Genomic DNA, 20,635 nt, shown 5'->3' on the forward strand with positions numbered 1-20,635 from the left:
AAAAACGGTCCCACCGGCGTCCTTTATAGTGGCCGGTCGCCCCGTGAAAATAAACTGTTTCGCCGTTTTTATCAGATGTTTTACGAATTTCTGGTGTTAAATTGGAATAAAAACGGTGGCACGGTGTTTCTTTTCAAGTGCCGACCGGCCACTGAAACGCCGGTAATACCGTTAACGGTCATTTTTCTAACAGTGGTCATGCAATTGGACCTGTAAAATTATGCATTACTTCAGTAATAAACTATTTTGATCATGGTTGTTGCATTTACGATTGCCCTCAAACATTTCTGTCTTTGAAGGTTCTTCCACATTTTTATAGAAGTTTACCAGACTCCCATACAGATCAACGTGGTCGAAACTGTGTTTCAAAAAGCTTGTGAGAGGAAATTATGATCCGCCTTGAGTTAATGGTCACTCAAGATAGCTTTGTTATGATATCAAATGAGAGGAGAATGCAGAAATAATTTCCCTCGGACTGAAAAAGCAATGCTGTAAATCTTTCAAGTACGACTCTCGTCACACGCTGTTTTTACGCAACTTTCCCCTTACCTTCTACAGCCCTCAGGTCTAGCGTCCCCAGCAGCAGGCGCGATGCCGTGGGTCACCTTCGTATGTCTAGCGCTAATGCAGGTGTCCACAAACGCATTCATGATCGCCTATCCTCCGTCAGAAGGTAATTCTCTCATCCTCGGAGATACTATCATCCTGAAGCACAATCTCCTCACTACAGTTAATAAATGGATTATAATCTTCCAGCGTAGCCAAAGAACAGCAAAGAGTTTAGCAATAACTACCCTGGTGCCTCTTCAACTTACCACTCAAAATAATGGTTCTGAAAATGCCGAACTACAGAGAATTGAATTCGAAAACTCGAGTGCAAATATGAAAACTGACGCGACGTCCCCACCCGATCCATGCGCTGGTGGTTGTGAGAAGAACCAGACGTTGGGCATGAACGTTGGGCATGATAAAGACGTTGGGCATGATCAAGACGTTGGGTATGATAAAGATTTTGATAGAATGAACCAGACGTTGGACATGAACTGCACTTCTCATAACAGCTCCAGCGAAGAAGACTTGAAGTGTTCCGGAGAAGGTTTACTGCGAGCCACTCTTCTGTTTGGAATGTGTTTGACTATGACAGTCATCCTTGTTGGCGGGATTGGCAATGGAATCACAATACTCATTCTTATTCATCAGATGATTCTAGGACAGAGGCAACAACAGATTCGAACGAAGGCTTCGTCGGTTCTTGTGCTAAACCTTGCCATTGCTGACTTGTGCTACAGCGTCTTGTGTCTGCCCTTCGTCTTCGCAATTTACCTCATCATATTCAGATCAGGTCTAGTAAGTTATTGCGCCCAGGTGTACTTTGCTGCTAAATTTTGTTCCTTGAATTGTTTTATGACTTAATTGATACTCACAAATGTACATGTTAAAATACCAGCGAAAAGAATTTGTTATCGCTTGAATATCATCATGGAGGTGCGTGCTAGCTTGAGCCTGGCGTTCGGATCAAAATTGTGCCATTTGTGATAATAAAAGATTACTGAGTGAAGTTTTCGCACGTCCTCAGGATCTCGAAGCTCCGCTCTCACATGGATTTGATACCAAGTGTCAGTTCTCGGCTTTCTTCCGCTACACGAACGCCATCTCCGAGTGGACTACGATCGGGCTTATGGCTCTTGAAAGGCGAGTTTCAAGTCAGGGTTTATTTATCAATCATGGCATTTCATGATTCTGCCTAATTGCATATGAAGTTCAGCACTATCCTCATTTAATTAATAAGTCAATCAGATAATCCTTCTTGAGTTTTAATTTTTGAAATAAGATTTTATATTAAACAAATATATTCATGAAGCTGGATGGGATATAACTTTGAACTTTGATAATCTGAATGCTCACATCTTTGGCAAGTAATCAGGGGTAGCCGTCAATATTGTGCACAAGCCATTTTCTGCAATAATATTGGGCGTCTAGGGTGAAACAATAACAGGTCTACGGTACCAGGTAAAACGATTGATGTCTTCAAAGACTGACTTCACACTCTCTATTAGTCAAAAACCTGTATCATGTTATAAATCTTAACTTTGATAATAATATGAAGGATTTTCGTATAGGCGAAAGTCTATTTTTTAAGTTAAGCACGTACTACTCTGAAATAAATAACTCTAAATTTGTAAGCTATAACTCAATTGGATCGAAAAAGAACTGTTTGGTCTGTTTCCAACTTATCGTGAACACGATAAAGATAAATAAATAAATAAAGTTAACTTCCCATTCGCTACTTCTATTGCAGTTCATCAAATCAGACATGAGTCGTTTTTTAGTCAAAATTTATCTTTTTGAATCAAAAGTAGAGATATGCTATAAATACAATTGTTCTAAATTATATTCCTTTGATTATTATCAGCACAATCGTTTACTGTCGTGACGGTGTTCCACCATCCAAAGTTTTGCTTGTCTCCGCAGGTTCATCACGATCAGTCGATATGCTCGGTGGCAGAAAGGCGGCTACCGCTGGTTCACTCCCAAAAAGTCTGCGTGTTACTGCCTCATGATTTGGATAGTGGGTGTCGGCTTGCAGCTGCCAACGCTTCTCGAGGTGAAATATATATTTCTTTCCTCGGTGAAAAATCGGCAATAATGATCTTTCTTGCACAATATAACCTTTATATTTCGTCATTGTGAAACTTTTGAAATACATTTAACCATTGTTTCAGGTCAATTATATACGCCATTTGCACTTCGACGGAAAAATAACTGCAGGTGTTGGACAAAATAAAGGAAACACCNGTTGCCGATTCTTGAACTTTTCGTGACTTGATTCACAAGGGATCCGGCCTATGGAACCCGATCTTTCTATAGCTGACGATTGATTGAGATAGCTGCTGGACTTATTATTAAACCTAGCATGGACGTACCTCCTCAATAATACCGACGCCGACACTATAGGTCAACCTCTCCAGACCTGCATTTAAGTTCAATCAGAGGCTGCAGAACGGCGAAGAGAAGGGCTGAATGTGATGATATTATGATATGTTTATATCCGTGCACGTTGAATTTAATCACCCCCATATAGACTGGACAGATAAATTGTCCCCTCGAGAAGCGAATCACCCTGCATCCCTTTCACGGCGTCCGTAAATTTCATTTTTACGGTTAAACTCGGAACCAAGCCATCCCACCATATAGGGGTGGGATGACCGACTCTAAATGTTTTGAACCTGATATTTACTACTGAACTATTAATGGCAGAAGAGCTTCGTCACGAGGAGACGATGGGCTAGAGACACCACTTGTCGATGTTATCACTATCAAATGTTATCCTAGAAGAATATTGTTATCCAAGAACAAAAGAAGATTAAATGAATATCATTTGAAGAAGCAAAATCAGAGAATTGACAAATATCTCCGTTGAATTGGCAAATGTTGACTTTGTGAATATGCCATATACATGTATGACTTTTGTTTAAATATATAAATAAAACTTGTTCGTAAGGTTGTTCTCAATGAGAAAGTGTCTTGCAAATTTGCAATGATTGCTCTAAATACTAATAATATCATAAAGGGTTGTTAAAGTAATCTAAGTTCTAATCAATATTGCAGAACATTATAAAAATAAAGATAAATAATTATTAACGTACTAAATTACTGAAGACCCTAGGGCGATTGCTGGTTTCGGAAAGTATTCGGCCTTCGCTCAGTAATAAAGCTCTGGCCTACATAGAGAGTCTAGAACTCTAGATCGTTTGTACACAAAATATTAAGAAGTATATGGAAAAATCTCACAGGTAAAAATTTATAATTTGGTGAACGTTTGTAAACTTCAGACTAAGACTGTTTATAGTAAGAAATAATCCTGGAATATTACTTTTAAGTAAATCTCATTGACCGACGAGACGAATATTCTTATGCTGAAGCTTTGGTAAATTCGTCTTTGACTGATTGGATTTCCACGATGAAATTTGCTACTACGTCCTCAACTAAAACACATTCCTTCTCGCCGTTATCGTGACGGTCAGAAATCTATGTAAATATAAATGAGCAAAAATTCCTATGATTTTCAATCGTTTTAATTGATGTTCATATCCGTTATTCAAGGTTTACTTGATATTTTTTCATGCTTACTAAGCACGTTCATACAAACTAGCGGGAATAATCTATTTAATCGTTTCAAGTGCGGGCAGCGAGCTACAACCTCGGTTGCGATGAATTGAGGATTTTTATTGATAAAGGATTTCCATGTCTGCCATATCCTATACGCCGCGACCCATCTTCTGGCCATACAAATAAATATTTTTCATAGGCTTTTCAAGCGTACAATAAATGTACGCAATACGCCACAAATAAGTAGGAATGGGAAATTGTTATGCTATTTGACTTGATATGATAAGTGATAACTCGTGAGGAGTTCTATGATTTGTCAATTTATTAGTAGAAAAAAGTACGCGGCGATGCTAAACGCTCGTCGTTTCACAGAATATGTGAGCAAATGTACCTAACACTTTTTCATTATTATTTATGATATCAAAATTTGTTTACCTATGGCTTTCGTACATACACTCAGCATACAAATTGTAATTATATTTTCTGCCTTAATTTTGCAATCAGGATGTCGACGTTGGTCGAGAGGCCTTCAACTATAAAAATGTGGTCACGTGTCCACTTTTTAATGAGATTTCAGGAGTAGCGGATCTAAATCCTGAATGAAAATTCAGGACTAGAAACGATCGCACCGAAACAACACAATCGATAATTGATCTCACAAAATAAATTAACCTTAAATATAAAATATTTAAGATGTATGTATCGTAAATGTATCTTGAAGGCTCCCAATGTTCATAACCAGCATCTTATTTAATATCAGATTTAAAGCATTAATTTCTGCTCATAAAACGCACATTTACCGGTTATTCAAATTATTTAACAGCTTTTCAATCTTATTCAATCTCCACTTGAGATAAGACATCTCTCAGCTGATAAGACTTGATGATGAGGGCAATAAAATGCTCAGGTTATCTCTGATGCAGTCTGGCGCTAACTCTGTTATAAGAGGTCTATCCGTTAACACGTTCAGCGATTGGGGAACTTATATTTAAATTGGGTGATTAGTAGGCCATCAACGATGAACTATTTATTTGTCATTTGATGCAAAGAGTTAAATAAGTCTCGCTGTAAGTATTTCAGATAACTGTCTCACAGTTATAAATGAAGCCGTCAATTGGAGCTGTAAAATTATGCATTACTTTAGTAATTAAACTATTTTGATCATGGTTGTTGCATTTACGATTGCCCTCAAACATTTCTGTCTTTGAAGGTTCTTCCACATTTTTATAGAAGTTTACCAGACTCCCATACAGATCAACGTGGTCGAAACTGTGTTTCAAACAGCTTGTGAGAGGAAATTATGATCCGCCTTGAGTTAATGGTCACTCAAGAAAGCGTTGTTAAGATGAATAATGTTACTGGAAATATGTAAATTTTGACGCGAAAGTAAGTAATTCCCATTATGATGCTGAAAATATTGTATTGGAATCATCCTTTGCATGAGAAGGATCCATGCTAAAGTATAGACGTGGATATGTCCACTTGGCTTAACTCGATAGTGATCAAATTACGGGTATCCAGTTGTCTGAAATTATAAATAAAGTTTGGTATCTGTTTTATTATTGTTTCATGTGAAAATACACATGCAACTGATCTTTCCGTCATCGGCGCAGCTCCAAAAACTGAACAGAATTAGGGATTTTGCGGAATACAGCGAAATTTGAATTGTAAATCCTGATTAAGGATAGGCATGAAGCTCATATTGAATGATTCGAGACAGATTTTAATTTCTCTCATCTTTTTTATATGCCCAATTTTGTTTCGATATATTTTTGACTAAAATTATTTCACAGCAGGTTATCTTCACGATAATTTTTGGTTCTATGAAATTATAAGGGTGCATGTATAGAGCTCGGATCATTGCTTAGCACAACGCTTATTAGTGAAAGCTAAAGATAGTTAATTTAGAAGGGTGCTAAAGCTACTCTGCGTGTAAAATATCATAATTAATAAATGCACCGCCGTCAACACAAACACAGTATATGAAAAGGGGATTGATTTATTAACCTGATTGATTGTTTGGGCCGACTGAATCTTTAAATAATTTAATGCTAAAAAGATATCAAGTGAGAGGAGATATCAAGTGTGATATCAAGATATCTCAGAGGGATATCTCTCACCGCTCAAGATATCAAGTGAGAGGAGAATGCAAAAATAATTTCCCTCGGACTGAAAAAGCAATGCTGTAAATCTTTCAAGTACGACTCTCGTCACACGCTGTTTTTACGCATAAGTTTTCGCACGTCCTCAGGATCTCGAAGCTCCGCTCTCACATGGATTTGATACCAAGTGTCAGTTCTCGGCTTTCTTCCGCTACACGAACGCCATCTCCGAGTGGACTACGATCGGGCTTATGGCTCTTGAAAGGCGAGTTTCAAGTCAGGGTATACTTATCGATCATGGCATTTCAGGATACTGCGTTCTTGAATATGGAGTTCAGCACCACATAATTTAATTAACAAGTCAATCGGATAATTCTTATTGAATTTTAATTTTTGAAATAATATTTTATATTGAACGAATAAATTCATGAAGCTGGATGGGATATAACTTTGATAATCTGAATGCTCACATCTTTGGCAAGTAATCAGGGATAGCCGTCAATATTGTGCACTAGCTATTTTCCGCAATAATATTGGGTGCCTAGATGAAACGGTAACTGGTCTACGGTACCAGGTTAAACGATTGATGTCTCCAATGACTGTATTCACGCCCTCTATTAGTTCAAAAGCTGTATTATGTTATAAATCTTAACTTTGACAATAATATTAAGGGTTTTTGTATAGGCGAAAGTCTATTTTTAAGTTGAAGCACGTCCTACTCTGAATTAAATAACTCTAAATTTGTAAGCTGTACGGGTTCAGAGATAATTGTAACTCACATGGATCGAAAAAACTGTTTGGTCTTCAATTTTTTCCAACTTATCGTGAACGTTGTTTGCTTCTCATTTGCTACTTCTATTGCAGTTCATTAAATCAGACAAGAGTCGTTTTATAGTCAAAATTTATCTTATTGATTCATGATTCAGAAGTAGAAATACTATCCATTTGAGTGTTCTAAACAATATCCTTTCGATAATTTTCAGCGGAATCGTTTACTGTCGTGACGGTGTCCCATCATCCAAAGATTTGCTTGTCTCCGCAGGTTCATCACGATCAGTCGATATGCTCGGTGGCAGAAAGGCGGCTATCGCTGGTTCACTCCCAAAAAGTCTGCGTGTTACTGCCTCCTGATATGGATAGTGGGTGTCGGCTTGCAGCTGCCAACGCTTCTCGAGGTGAAATACGCTTCACCCTCCGATTTTTTTTTCTTTCCTCGGTGAAAAATCGGTAATAATGATCTTACTTGCACAATATAACCTTTATCTTTTGTCATTGTGAGACTTTTGAAATACATTTAACCAATGTTTCAGGTCAATTATATACGCCATTTGCACTGCGACGGAAAATAACTGCAGGTGTTGGACAAAATAAGGGAAACACCTGACATTTTGATATCGTAATTTTCGAACATGTTATCAACAGTAAAATCGTGACATATTTTTACGTTTTATTGTTTATTGCTGCATGCTAATCAATACTTTATCCCTGCAAAGATATTTCTAGTAAATTTCCATGTCTATTACATAACCTACAACCTATAAATGGCAAATCTCTCTGCCTTTCAAAGAGGCCAAATTGTTGGTACCCATATGGCAGGTGCTAGTGTGACAGAAACTTCCCGAATGCTTGACGTTTCTAGAGGTGCTTTCTCAAAAGTAATGACTACTTTTGTAAGAGAAGGAAAAACGTCCTCAGCAAAGCACAGGTCTGGCTGAAAGTCAAAGTTTTCTGAGAGAGACCGTCATTACCTATATCGAATTGTGAGGGACAATCGAAAAACCACGGCTCTTAAAATTACTGCACCTCAATGGGCACCTACTGAACCCAGTTTCCATAAAGACTGTCCGTCGACAGCTGCCCAGATCTGGATTCTATGCGAGACCTGCAATTAGAAAAGCTATGGTTTCAAATACAATTGCTTCAATGCGTTCAGAGTGATGTAAAAACCTCCAGAATTTGTTATTCAAGCTGTGGAAAATGTAAGCTTCTCTGACAAATCATTGTTTACCTTAATTTTCAACCTCTGGCCGAGTTTACGTTTAATTCGAGACAGCCTCACGTGAAAGATTCTAATGAAGTTGAGCGTCTCATTTGGCCACCACAATCACCAAACCTGAATATTATCGAGCATTTATGGTCGAATTTAGAGATGCAAGTCAGAAGCCTATTCCCGCCGGCATCGTTTTTAAAGAGCTGGACGGAATTTTGTCTGAAGAAAGGGTTAAAATTCCTTTGGAAAAAATTCACAATTTGTATGAATCAATACCTTGTAGAATTGAGGATGTAATTGCCGCAAAAGGTGGACCGACACCATACTAAAATATATTTTTGATTTCTCGGGTATTTCCCATATTATGACTTACCCCTGTACGTTATTACTTGAACAGGCTGGCCCGTTTTTCGGAAAATTCGGCTACAACACTGACACTGTAAAGTGCGACTTTGTCAGTGACCAACCTGAAAATTTCGGAATGCGTGACGTCTTCTTTCTGATGGAGGCTCCTGTTTCGTGTGTTCTAATACTCGTGGGCTACAGCGCCAGCATCGTGCGCATCAAGAGCAGGGCAAAGTTCATGCGACAGTTTGGGTGAGAAACTAAGTGCATGGTTGACATAGCAAATCAAGTGACTTTCTATTTAGGCGTAAACAGCAATTTTTATTTGAAATTTATTGAATATTATACTGATGCTGCTAAATTTTTCAACAATATTTATCGTTGAACAGAAACGCGCAACATATGTACACCGAATGCCTGGGTTCCCGCAAGGTTACCGCAGTAGCGGAACGGCTGATAACTCTTTTGACTTTTTAAACTTCTTGAGCAGTTTATTAAACACATTTTGGCTCATTAATTTTTTTAAGTTTTTTGTAAATTTTAAAAATATTTTTTGGAACACTTGCAAACACTCATTGGGTTAAAAAGAGGACCGTGTAACGGTCACATTGCGATCCTTAGTATCCTTGGTATTCTTAGTATCTCTAGGATTTGTTTCGGACGTAGAAGTCCCAGCTAGACCACGATGGATCGCCTCCAGCAGCTTCTGTCACCACTTGATCACGACAATTTATTGTTATGCATATTGCGTAGGCTTCGTGAACATGAGCTTATTTTTCTGCAACATGTTATTTATATAAACACCCGACATTCTCACGGTCTGTACTTGATTTAGTACCAAATCAGAACCTGCCAGGTATCAACTTATATGTCAATGTTATCATAAATTATTAACTACGAGATAAATGACCTAGCAGGGGGAAAATTTTATTCGTTAGCTCCAGCAAAATGCAAGGCGATAATTTTTGAACATTCAGGAAATGGTGCTCTATTTTGTACAATTTTTCTCTTGTTTTACTGAAATCAAGTTGAGATTGATTGTCAAATTCTAACAAAATTGAGGCAATAATCGTTCACGCAATCATAATTTTTACAGCAATCATCTTTTTTTATTGAGGCAATAATCGTTCACGCAATCATAATTTTTACAGCAATCATCTTTTTTTTTAAGTTCTCGTTGAGCATCTTTGCTCGATTCACTAAATCATAATTTTAACAGCAATCATCTTTTTTTTAAGTTCTCGTTGAGCATCTTTGCTCGATTCACTACGTACAAGACTTAAAACAATGTATTTTTATTTCAGTGTAGTATTTCTAAACTAAGCTCGTTTGGATAGCAAGATTTGATCTGACCCACGAATTTTTCACTTCAGGACTAGTGAGTTCAACAAGAAGATCGCCAAGCGAAACAGAAAAACAATGAATTTCTACTACAGCCGGATAGCCGTTTACTTCTTGTGCGTTGTCCCTGTCTGCGTGTGGAATACGGTGGTTCCAGAAAATGAGTTTGGTAAACCGTGCAATCAAATCATGGGAATCTACATTTACTGTCTGTACTGGATCCAGTATGCTGCAAACATCTTTATTTACGCCCGATCGATGCCTCCATACAATAAAGCCTTCAAACAAATGTTACACGCTCTCATACCTTGCTATTATCGGCCAGACGAGCAAAACCTTATCATGAAAACGGAGCTGAAGAAAGGGCACATGGTGAATGTTATTTCCATGCAAATATATAATAAATCATTGTAAATAGAAATCATTGTAAATTGATGTCTTCGCCAACGTAGGGCAGTGACGCCGTGACTTAGGATTTCCTGTCAGAATTCTCAGGCATGATGGCCTAACGTTTGAAATACAAATTATACTTCTTCCAAGCTAGCACTTGCTCTGTCCTAATATTTTTACTTTGGTGAGTTTGAAATTAGTACACTATGCTCTCTATGAGAATCCTTGCTGAAAATCAATGTTATAGATTTAATACTGATATAATTCTGTATGTACAGTATATTACCTTGGCGAGTAAATGTTCAATCAAAAGCTTTTTTCAGTAGTTTTTGCTATATAGGCATTTGCCATTGATTAATAAAATCCTGAGGCACCACTCTATTCGATCATAATGGCGTGGTTAAATATGTTAGAGGCAGCTAAAGGTTCATACTAATATGATTTCTGAGCTTCTATCTCATATCGACGGGGTGCGCGTTGGAGGCCAGCAATACCAAATTCCCCCATCACTTCGTATTCCTTTTCGCTGACAGACATAGAAGAAAAATGTAACTCAGTACTCACTGCAGTGACAGAGAGCGCATTTTCTCGTCCGTCCGTCCGTAAAATCACGGACAGACAGACGGACGGACGGACATGACGAGCACAATAGCGCCTTTTTTCCATAAATGAGAAAATGCGCTACAAAGCTTATAGAATTCTGAGCTCGATTGAAGCCTTTGGCACATATTTCCTGCATGGTAGTAAATCACCCAGCCCAATAGCAACAAGTCGTCAAAACAATTACCGAGGCCAATCATAACGGTGCAGCATATTTATATTGCACATAACCGAACCTATTCACGAGAGAAATCTCAGTACACCAAAGAGCCGTCAGTACACAATCAGTCTTTCAGGATTTATAGAATAGAATAGAAGTGTCGGCGTTGAAGAAATAGGCCCATGGCCTGTTGCCGATTCTTGAACTTTTCGTGACTTGATTCACAAGGGATCCGGCCTATGGAACCCGATCTTTCTATAGCTGACGATTGATTGAGATAGCTGCTGGACTTATTATTAAACCTAGCATGGACGTACCTCCTCAATAATACCGACGCCGACACTATAGGTCAACCTCTCCAGACCTGCATTTAAGTTCAATCAGAGGCTGCAGAACGGCGAAGAGAAGGGCTGAATGTGATGATATTATGATATGTTTATATCCGTGCACGTTGAATTTAATCACCCCCATATAGACTGGACAGATAAATTGTCCCCTCGAGAAGCGAATCACCCTGCATCCCTTTCACGGCGTCCGTAAATTTCATTTTTACGGTTAAACTCGGAACCAAGCCATCCCACCATATAGGGGTGTGATGACTGACTCTAAATGTTTTGAACCTGATATTTACTACTGAACTATTAATGGCAGAAGAGCTTCGTCACGAGGAGACGATGGGCTAGAGACACCACTTGTCGATGTTATCACTATCAAATGTTATCCTAGAAGAATATTGTTATCCAAGAACAAAAGAAGATTAAATGAATATCATTTGAAGAAGCAAAATCAGGGAATTGACAAATATCTCCGTTGAATTGGCAAATGTTGACTTTTGCGAATATGCTAAATTTGACTTTTGTTGAAATATATATAAATATAGCTTGTTCGTAAGGTTATTCTCAATGAGAAAGTGTCTTGCAAATTTGCAATGATTTCTCTCTAAATAATAACAATAATATCATATAGAGTTGTTAAAGTAATCTAAGTTTTAAACAATATTGCAGAACATTATAAAAAATAAACTTAAATAATTAATAACGTACTAAATTACTGAAGAACCTAGGGCGATTGCTGGCTTCGGAAGGTATTTGGCCTTCGCTCAGATATATAGATCTGGCCTACATTGAGGGTCTAGAACGTTTGTACACAAAAGAAATATATGGAAAAATCTCACAGGAAAAATTTCATAATTTGGTGAACTTTCGTAAGTTTCAGACTAAGACTGTTTAATAAGAAATAATCCTGGAATATTCCTTTAAAAGTACATCTCAATGGCCGACGAAGTTTCTTATTCTGGTGCTTTGGTAAATTCGTCTTTGATTGGATTTCCACGATGAAATTTGCCATGTCCTCAACAAAAACACATTCCTTCTCGCCGTTATCGATCGTTACGGTCAAAAATATATGGTAATGTAAATGGGTAAATTTTCCAATGACTTTCAATCGTTTTAATTGATGTATTTAATATCCCTTTCCTAACGTTTACTTGATATTTTTTCATGTTTGCTAAGCACGTCCATACAAAGCTAGCGGGAATAATCTATTTAATCGCTTCAGTGCGGGCAGCGAGCTATAATTAACCTCGGTTGCGATGAATTGAGGATTTTTTTATAGGATTTCCATATGTCTGCCAAACTCCATATACGCCACGAACCTCCTTCTGGTCATACAAATAAATATTTTTCATAGGCTTTTCAAGCGTACAATAAATGCACAAATAAGTAGGAATGAGAAATGGTTATGCTTATGACTTGATATGATAGCTCGTGAGGAGTTAAGTGATTAGTCAATTTAAAAGTAGGAAAAGAACACGGCGATGCTAAACGCTCGTCATTTCACAGCATATGTGACCATGAGACTCTTTTTTATTATTATTTATGATATCAACATTTTTTTACCTATGGCGTTCGTACAGAAAACTCAGTACACAAATTCTAAATTAAATTCTCTGCCTTATTATTCCAATCGGGATGTCGGGGTAGGTCGAGAGGCCTTCTAACTATAAAATGTGATCACAGGTCCATTTTTAGCGCATTTTCTCATTTATGGAAAAAGGCCCTATTGTGCTCGTCATGTCTGTCTGTCCGTCCGTACGTCTGGTTCACGTTTTCGTCGACGAGAAAATAAGTTCTCTAGATGTCACTCACTGCAGTGAGTACTGCGTTATATTTTTTAATTAGATTTCAGGTGAAGCGGATTTGAATCCTAAATGAAAATTCAGGATTAGAAACGATTACACCAAAACAACACAATCGATAATTGATCTCACAAATAAATGAACCTCAGAAATAAAATATTTAAGATGTATGTATCGTAAAGGTATCTTGAAGGCTCCCAATGTTCATATCCAGCCTCTTATTTAATATCAGATTTAAAGCATTAATTTCTGCGCATGGAGCGCACATTGGCCGGTTATTCAAATTATTTAACGGCACTTCAATCTTATTCAATCTCCACTTGAGATAAGACATCTCTCAGCTGATAAGACTTGATGATGAGGGCAATCAAATGCTCAGGTTATCTCGGATGCAGTCTGGCGCTAACTCTGTTATAAGAGGTCTATCCGTTAACACGTTCAGCGATTTGGGAAACTTATATTTAAATTGGGTGATTAGTAGGCCATCAACGATGAACTATTTATTTACCATTTGATGCTAAGAGTTAAATAAATCTCGCTGTAAGTATTTCTGATAACTGTCTCACCGTTATAAATGAAGCCGTCAATTAGACCTGTAAAATTATACAACGTCTGACATTAACTATTACGATTGTCCTGAAACATTTCTATGTTCGGAGGTTCTTTCACATTTAATATAAGTTTACCAGACGCTCATACAGATCAACTTGGTCAAAAATTTGTTTCAAATAGCTTTTGAGAGGAAATTATCCGCCTTGAGTTGAAATGGTCACTCAAAAACGCTCTGTTAAGTTGAATAATGTTACTGAAAATGCATAAATTTCAACGTGAAAGTAAGTAATTTCAATCACGATGCTGAAAATATTGTAATGGATTCATCCTTTGCCTAAAGTATAGATGAGAATATGTCCACTTGGCTGAACTTGATAGTGATAAAATTTAGGGTATCCTGCATGTTGTTTAAAATGATAAAGTTTGGTATCTGTTTTATTGTTTGATGCGAAAATGCTTGTGCAAGAAACCTTTCCGAGATCGTCGCAGTTCCAAAAAATTACCAAAATTAGGGATTTTGTGGATTAGAAGGCTGCATATATTGAGTTCGGATCATTGCATAGCACAACACTTATTAGTGAAAGCTAATAAGTGTTGTGCTAAGGGTGCTAAAGCTACTATGTGTGTGAAATATAGTAATTTAAACGCACTGCCGTCACACTCCCATAGGATGTAAAGGGAAGTTTTTTTATTAAAGTGATTGATTGTTTGGGCAGACTGCATTTCGAAATATTTTTATTTATTCTTTTCTATTTATCAGGAAAGACGAATCATTTTTCAATTTCTAAATTTTCATTGTTTTGCAATTCCCTTTAGCGGTATTAATAAATTCAAGATATCAGGTAAGAGGAGATGCAGAAATAATTTCCCTCGGACTGAAAAAGCAATGCTGTAAAATTTCCAAGTACGACTCTCGTCAAACGCGGTTTTTACGCAGAAATTCCCCTTACCTTCTACCGCCCTCAGCTCGTAGCATCTCCAACAGCAGGCGTGATGCAGTGGGTCACCTTCGTATTTCTATAGCGCTAATGCAGGTGTCCACAAACGCATTCATGATCGCCTATCCTCCGTCAGAAGGTAATTCTCTCATCCCCGGAGATACTATCATCCTGAAGCAAAATCTCCTCACTACACTTAATAAATATATTATAATCTTCCAGCATAGCCAAAGAACAACAAAGAGTTTAGCAATAACTACCCTGGGGCCTCTTCAATTTACAACTCGAAATAATGGTTCTGAAAGAACTGAACTACAGAGAATTGAATTCAAAAACTCAAGTGCAAATATGAACACTGACGCGATGTCCCAACCCGATCCATGCGCTGGTGGTTGTGAGAAGAACCAGACGTTGGGCATGAATTGACTATGACAGTCATCCTTGTTGGCGGGATTGGCAATGGAATCACAATTCTCATACTTATTCATCAAATGATTCTAGGACAGAGACAGCAACAGATTCGAACGACAGCATCGTCGGTTCTTGTGCTAAACCTTGCCATTGCTGACTTGTGCTACAGCGTCTTGTGTCTGCCCTTCGTCTTCTCAATTTACCTCATCATATTCAGATCAGGTCTAGTAAGTTGTTGTGCCAATATGAAATTTTTTTACGGCATTTCGTTCCATGTATTATAACTTAATTGCATCTCGCGAATTTAACGTACGAAAAGAATTTGTTATAATCAGCATGTTCACATCTTGAACATCCGCAGGTGCATACGTGATGCCATCATTCGCAGCAAAATTGCGCCATTGGTAATAACAAACGACTGAATAAAGTTTTCGCACGTCCTCAGGATCTTGAAGCCCCGCTCTCACACGGATCTGAGACCAATATTTGTCAATTCTCGGCTTTCTTCCGCTACACGAGCGCCATCTCCGAGTGGACTACGATCGGACTTATGGCTCTCGAAAGGCGAGTTTCAAGTCAGGGACTCAGGGTATTGTTATCGATCATAACATTTCATTATACTGCTGACTTGAATATGAATTTCAGCACCACATTATTTAATTATTAAGTCAATCAGCTAATCCTTATTGAATTTAAATTTTTTAAATCGTATTTTATATTAAACGAATCAATTCATAAAGCTGGATGCAATATAAATTTTATAATCTGAATGCTGACATCTTTGGCAAGTAATCAGTGATAGCCGTCAATATTGTGCACTAGCCATTTTTCGCAATAATATTACGCGCCTAGGGTGCAACGGTAAAGTCCCATATGTCTACGGGACCAAGTAAAACGATTTATGGTGTCCAAAAATTTCCTCCGCGCCATTTATTCGTCAAAAGACTGTTTTATGTTATAAATCTGAACTTTGAATTAAGGGATTTCGTACAGGCTATAGCCGATTTTCAAGTTGAAGCACGTACTACTCTGAAATAAATAACTCTTAATTTGGGTCGCCTGCCGAAAACCACCACTGCCCTGGATGTAATGGACCATCATGATTCCTGCATTCCGTAACGTAGCCTTCAACACTTCTGGACAATCATATATCTAGGCCGTGCGTCGAACCAGCCCTCGGTCGAACGGCCACTCATCGAAGGACGATAAATTTTGGAACAGAGATAGACTAACTGGAACCTAACCTTAGATGCCGTGAATGTAAAATTACGTAATTTGACGATGCCCGGAAGTCATATTCGTTCCGCGGCCTGGTGGTGCACGGCAGGTTCTATGCAAGGCCGGAGGAGGACAAAGCCGAGTGGTTCACGGCTGATTGGTGGATGTTCGGAGAGGTCCAAGGCGTTCGATTGGTGCACAAAATTGGTGGTGCACGGCTGCGCTCCCCTTAATTTGTCAGCTGTATGTGTTCAGAGATTATTGTAACTCACGTAGAAAAACTATTTAGACTTCAACTTTTTCCAACTTATTATGAATGTTGTTCACTTCCCATTTACCACTTCTATTACAGTTCATAAAGTCTGAGAAGAGTCGTTTTATAGTTGAAATGTATCCTTTTGAATCAAAAGCAGAGATATACTAAATAATACGAGTGTTCTAAATAATATTCATATGATTATTTTCAGCACGATCGTTCATTGTCGTGACGGTGTTCCACAATCCAAAGTTTTGTTTTCTCCCTAGGTTCATCACGATCAGTCGTAAGGCCCCTTTCACACAGGGCAGTAGATACTGCCGCGTCAAAAATGCCGCGGCAGTATTTACTGCGCAATCTTTCACACGAGGCGCTTTTTACTGCTGGGATCTATCAGTCTTGCAGTGCTTTATGCTTCATCAGTCCATCTCTATGTTTATGTAACAATATTTCTTTATGAAAATTATTCGATCCGCGGCCTGGTGGTGCACGGCAGGTTCTATGCAAGGCCGGCGGAGGACAAAGCAGAGTGTTTCACGGTTGATTGGTGGATGTTCGGAGAGATCCAAGGCGTTCGATTCAGGGCTTATTGGTGCACATAATTGGTGGTGCATAGCTGCGCTCCCCTTAATTTGTAAGCTGTATGTGTTCAGAGATTATTGTAACTCATGTAGAAAAACTATTTAAACTTCAACTTTTTCCATCTTATTATGATTGTTGTGAACTTACCATTTACCACTTCTATTGCAGTTCATAAAGTCTGAGAAGAGTCGTTTTATAGCTAAAATTTATCTTTTTGAATAAAAAGATATACTAAATAATACTACGAGTGTTCTAAATAAAATTCATGTGATAATTTTCAGCACGATCGTTCATTTTCGTGACGGTGTTCTATAATCTAAAGATTTGTTTTCTCCCTAGGTTCATTACGATCAGTCGATATGCTCGGTGGCAGAAAGGCGGGTACCGCTGGTTCACTCCCAAAAAGTCTGCGTGTTACTGCCTACTGATATGGATTTTGAGCATTTGCATGCAGATGCCCACGCTCCTTGAGGTGAAATTAGTATAGCCCACTTCGATATAGCTTCTGCATTGAATTAACTACTATGAGCAGTTTCAACAGCACCAATTAAGTAAATTTCCAATAGCGGGTGAACTCGTTTACTAAATACTGTAGTTTCTCTTTCAGCTTCCTCATTGACGATCATGGATGAGCAATCGCTACAATAGTCTACAATATGAATATTTGATGAAAGAATTATAAACTTCAGACCAGAGTTTCACCTGGTACTCATTAATTAGATATAATTATTCTACAGAGATGAAGTAGAAGTAATTCTTTCTAACTCCGACGTCTTCCATACTTAATGAGAGTTGGATGAGCACGCTGCGTGCACCTAACCTTACGGATAGGCGTCCCCTTAACTGCAGTGCCAGGTTTTCCAGCAATGTTGTTGCAGAAATACCTTGTGACGCCGTTGGTTTCTTTCAATTTGAGTTGTAAAGTACGTAACACACGTTCAAACCTCTCTAAAATTACAATANTGTAATTCGATTTACTTTGGAGTAACATAACTAAACCATTTGACAGGTTGGTGCGTTTTTTGGCAAGTTTGGCTACAACGTAGACACAATTAAGTGCGACTTCGTCAGCTCCGAAGGTCAAAGTTTCGGGATGCGTGATTTCTTCTTTCTGATGGAGGCGCCCATTCCGTGCGCTCTAATCCTAGTGGGCTACATCGCCATCATTGTGCGCATCAAAAGCAGTACTCGGTTCATGAAAAAATTTGGGTGAGATTCTTTTCTTGAAACTCAGTTACAAGGTTTCGTTCCTGAATTACCTTTGGTTGATGAGCCTTAAGTTTACTGAACGCCATCTCATGACATCATTCTTTTATTCCTTTACAGAAAGGATTGACATTTCCTGAATTCCATTTTTAACAGACATAATAATGGAATGGAATTCAGGTAGAATTCAGACTAAAAAAGTGAACGGATCATCACTTCTATGCCAATGCGATAAAAATTAATAGGAAAATCAACCCACAATTTGGGTATGCACTTACCAGCTTCTCTGCAATAATAGCCGTCAGCGGCAGGTTTTTTTGCAAGCGTTTCTTTATATGCAGTTTAGTTATATCTTGGTTTTCGTGATATAAAATTTATCGCGACGTGTACTTGGCGACGTTTATATTATCAGCACCAGCGGACGACTTCAGAGTACATTATTTATTCCCACCTTCCCTGGTAGGGGGCGCATGCCGGAGGCCAGCTTTGCCAAACTTTGTAGCAGCCTGTTGCGGTAGGGCCTGTTGCGCTCCGGCCAGAGTTGCTCCGGCGCTGTGAACCAGTGGCCTGTGAGTGCTATGACTGAACGGCGCTGTTGTGGTGGGCGCTTTGTGTCAAAAGCCGTGAAGATGCCCGGCAGCGTTACGCTCGGGAAGGTACATTCTTTGTACCTTCCGAAAGTGTACCTCGGGAAGGTACATTCTCGCACTGTGGACTTGGGCTATGCTGACCTCTAGCTATCCACCCGTCTGGATTGGTACCGTAGCGAAGGCGGGAAAAGAGATGGTCACCTAAAACCTAACTTTGCCCTTTGGCTGAAATCCGTGAATCCACATAGACACATTCGTTTGACCCACGCCTCTTACATTTCAGGACTAGTGAGAGCCGCATGAAGATCGCCATGCGCAACAGCAAAACAACGGGCATGTGCTTCAGGCTGATCATCGTTTACCTCGTGTGTGTCGGCACAGTGTGCGTGTGGAACGTGGCCGTTCCAGAAGAAGAACTCGGCAAACCATGCAATCAAATTATAGGGATCTACATTTACTGTTTCTACTGGATCCAGTATGCCGCCAACAACTTTATTTACGCCCAATCTATGCCTCGGTACAGCAAAGCTGCTAAACAATTATTGCACGCGTTGACACCTTGCTATTTTCGGCCACATGAGCATAACATCAATCTAAACAAGGCAGATAAGAGAGAACTTGTGGTGAGTGTTATTTCCGTGGAGCGGTGCGATGAAAAGAGATCCGTCATCGAAATATCGTTGCCTGCACAGAGTTGTGACGCAGTGACAAGCGATAGCGAGTTTTCATCTAATTTCTTCATTTCACACTTATTCCATACTCACACTCGGCACGATATATGCGTCAACGAGTCACGCGTTTTCACCGGAATCCCTGACAACGAAGCGACTCAGCATAGTTATGTTTTGTCCTGCCAACTACGCCCGAAACGGTCTGTCTACTCTGAATGGTCGTTTACGAGTGATCGTTCGGTGCGCGGTCCTGGAAATGACTACCTATTCCTCACCTCCCCTAGCCGTAAAAGAAGTTTTTCTGATTGTGAGCAGCGCGATCATTCCTCTAAAAAGGTCCAGCGGACACTTTCTTGCTAAATGCCACGGTAAAATCTGTCGCGTATCGTGTACGCGTAGATCATGGCGCTAACAACATCTTATGCTTCTATCGTGTCATAAATAAACGTCTCGGCTTTAACTTATTTATAATTGTAAGCAGTCACTATGTTTTTATAACTCAAAAATTTAATTTTGTAATAAATTTTGGCCTTCATCTACGCAGCTCATGCACTTTTATTTTGGAAATTATATTAAGATTTATAATTACTATGATCGAGACTCGTATGCCATTTTAATTAGGTAAATTTTTTCATGGTTGAACTAATACAAGTTTTTCCCACGTGCAGCTGCGCCTTGCGGATGTCATTTGTTATTCCAACTGTGAAGACATCTTGGTCGTTGTGACGTCACCTCGTGACGTCAAACTGATTTGTAACACCGGTTTTGCTTAAACAAGTCTAGTTGCATGCAGTAAATAATGTTTTGGGCCATTTCGATGAGGTCCATTTTTTAATGTTTTCAAAGATGACTTGAAAACAATGTGTTGATCTACACTATTCACATTTTGTGCCCACAGTGACGTCACTCCAGAGATGCGCAGAACGGCGAAAAATCGTCATCGTCGTGGGTCAAACTTATATAGTTCAATGAATCTCTAGCCTGTCTCGCGTGATGCTGCCAAGTGACGAATTTACTGAACGCGTAAATGACTTAC

At 38.8% G+C, this 20,635-nt stretch overlaps 1 protein-coding gene across 1 annotated transcript; it reads left to right on the forward strand.

The window, feature by feature from the left end:
- The first annotated feature begins 882 nt into the window (after positions 1 to 882).
- On the forward strand, positions 883 to 20,074 carry LOC125179474. Its single transcript, XM_047885487.1, has 11 exons — positions 883 to 1,347; positions 1,577 to 1,692; positions 2,473 to 2,605; positions 6,362 to 6,477; positions 7,255 to 7,387; positions 8,600 to 8,799; positions 15,246 to 15,303; positions 15,522 to 15,640; positions 17,472 to 17,604; positions 18,142 to 18,341; positions 19,212 to 20,074. Exons 1-11 carry the CDS (start codon positions 883 to 885, stop codon positions 19,957 to 19,959), a joined length of 2,421 nt encoding a protein of 806 aa, XP_047741443.1. The 3' UTR covers positions 19,960 to 20,074.
- The last annotated feature ends 561 nt before the right edge of the window (positions 20,075 to 20,635 follow it).

This window comes from Hyalella azteca, unplaced genomic scaffold (genome assembly GCF_000764305.2).
Source record: "Hyalella azteca isolate HAZT.00-mixed unplaced genomic scaffold, Hazt_2.0.2 contig39, whole genome shotgun sequence".
Classification (NCBI taxonomy): domain Eukaryota; kingdom Metazoa; phylum Arthropoda; class Malacostraca; order Amphipoda; family Hyalellidae; genus Hyalella; species Hyalella azteca.

What these genes read in the sequence shown, in the direction of transcription:
- LOC125179474 (XM_047885487.1), top strand. Translation starts at nt 883, where the DNA reads ATGAAAACTGACGCGACGTCCCCACCCGATCCATGCGCTGGTGGTTGT. An exon ending in GGGCTTATGGCTCTTGAAAG is followed by an intron (nt 1,693 to 2,472) that starts GCGAGTTTCAAG and finishes TTGTCTCCGCAG; the next exon opens with GTTCATCACGATCAGTCGAT. An exon ending in AGATGCCCACGCTCCTTGAG is followed by an intron (nt 17,605 to 18,141) that starts GTGAAATTAGTA and finishes ACCATTTGACAG; the next exon opens with GTTGGTGCGTTTTTTGGCAA.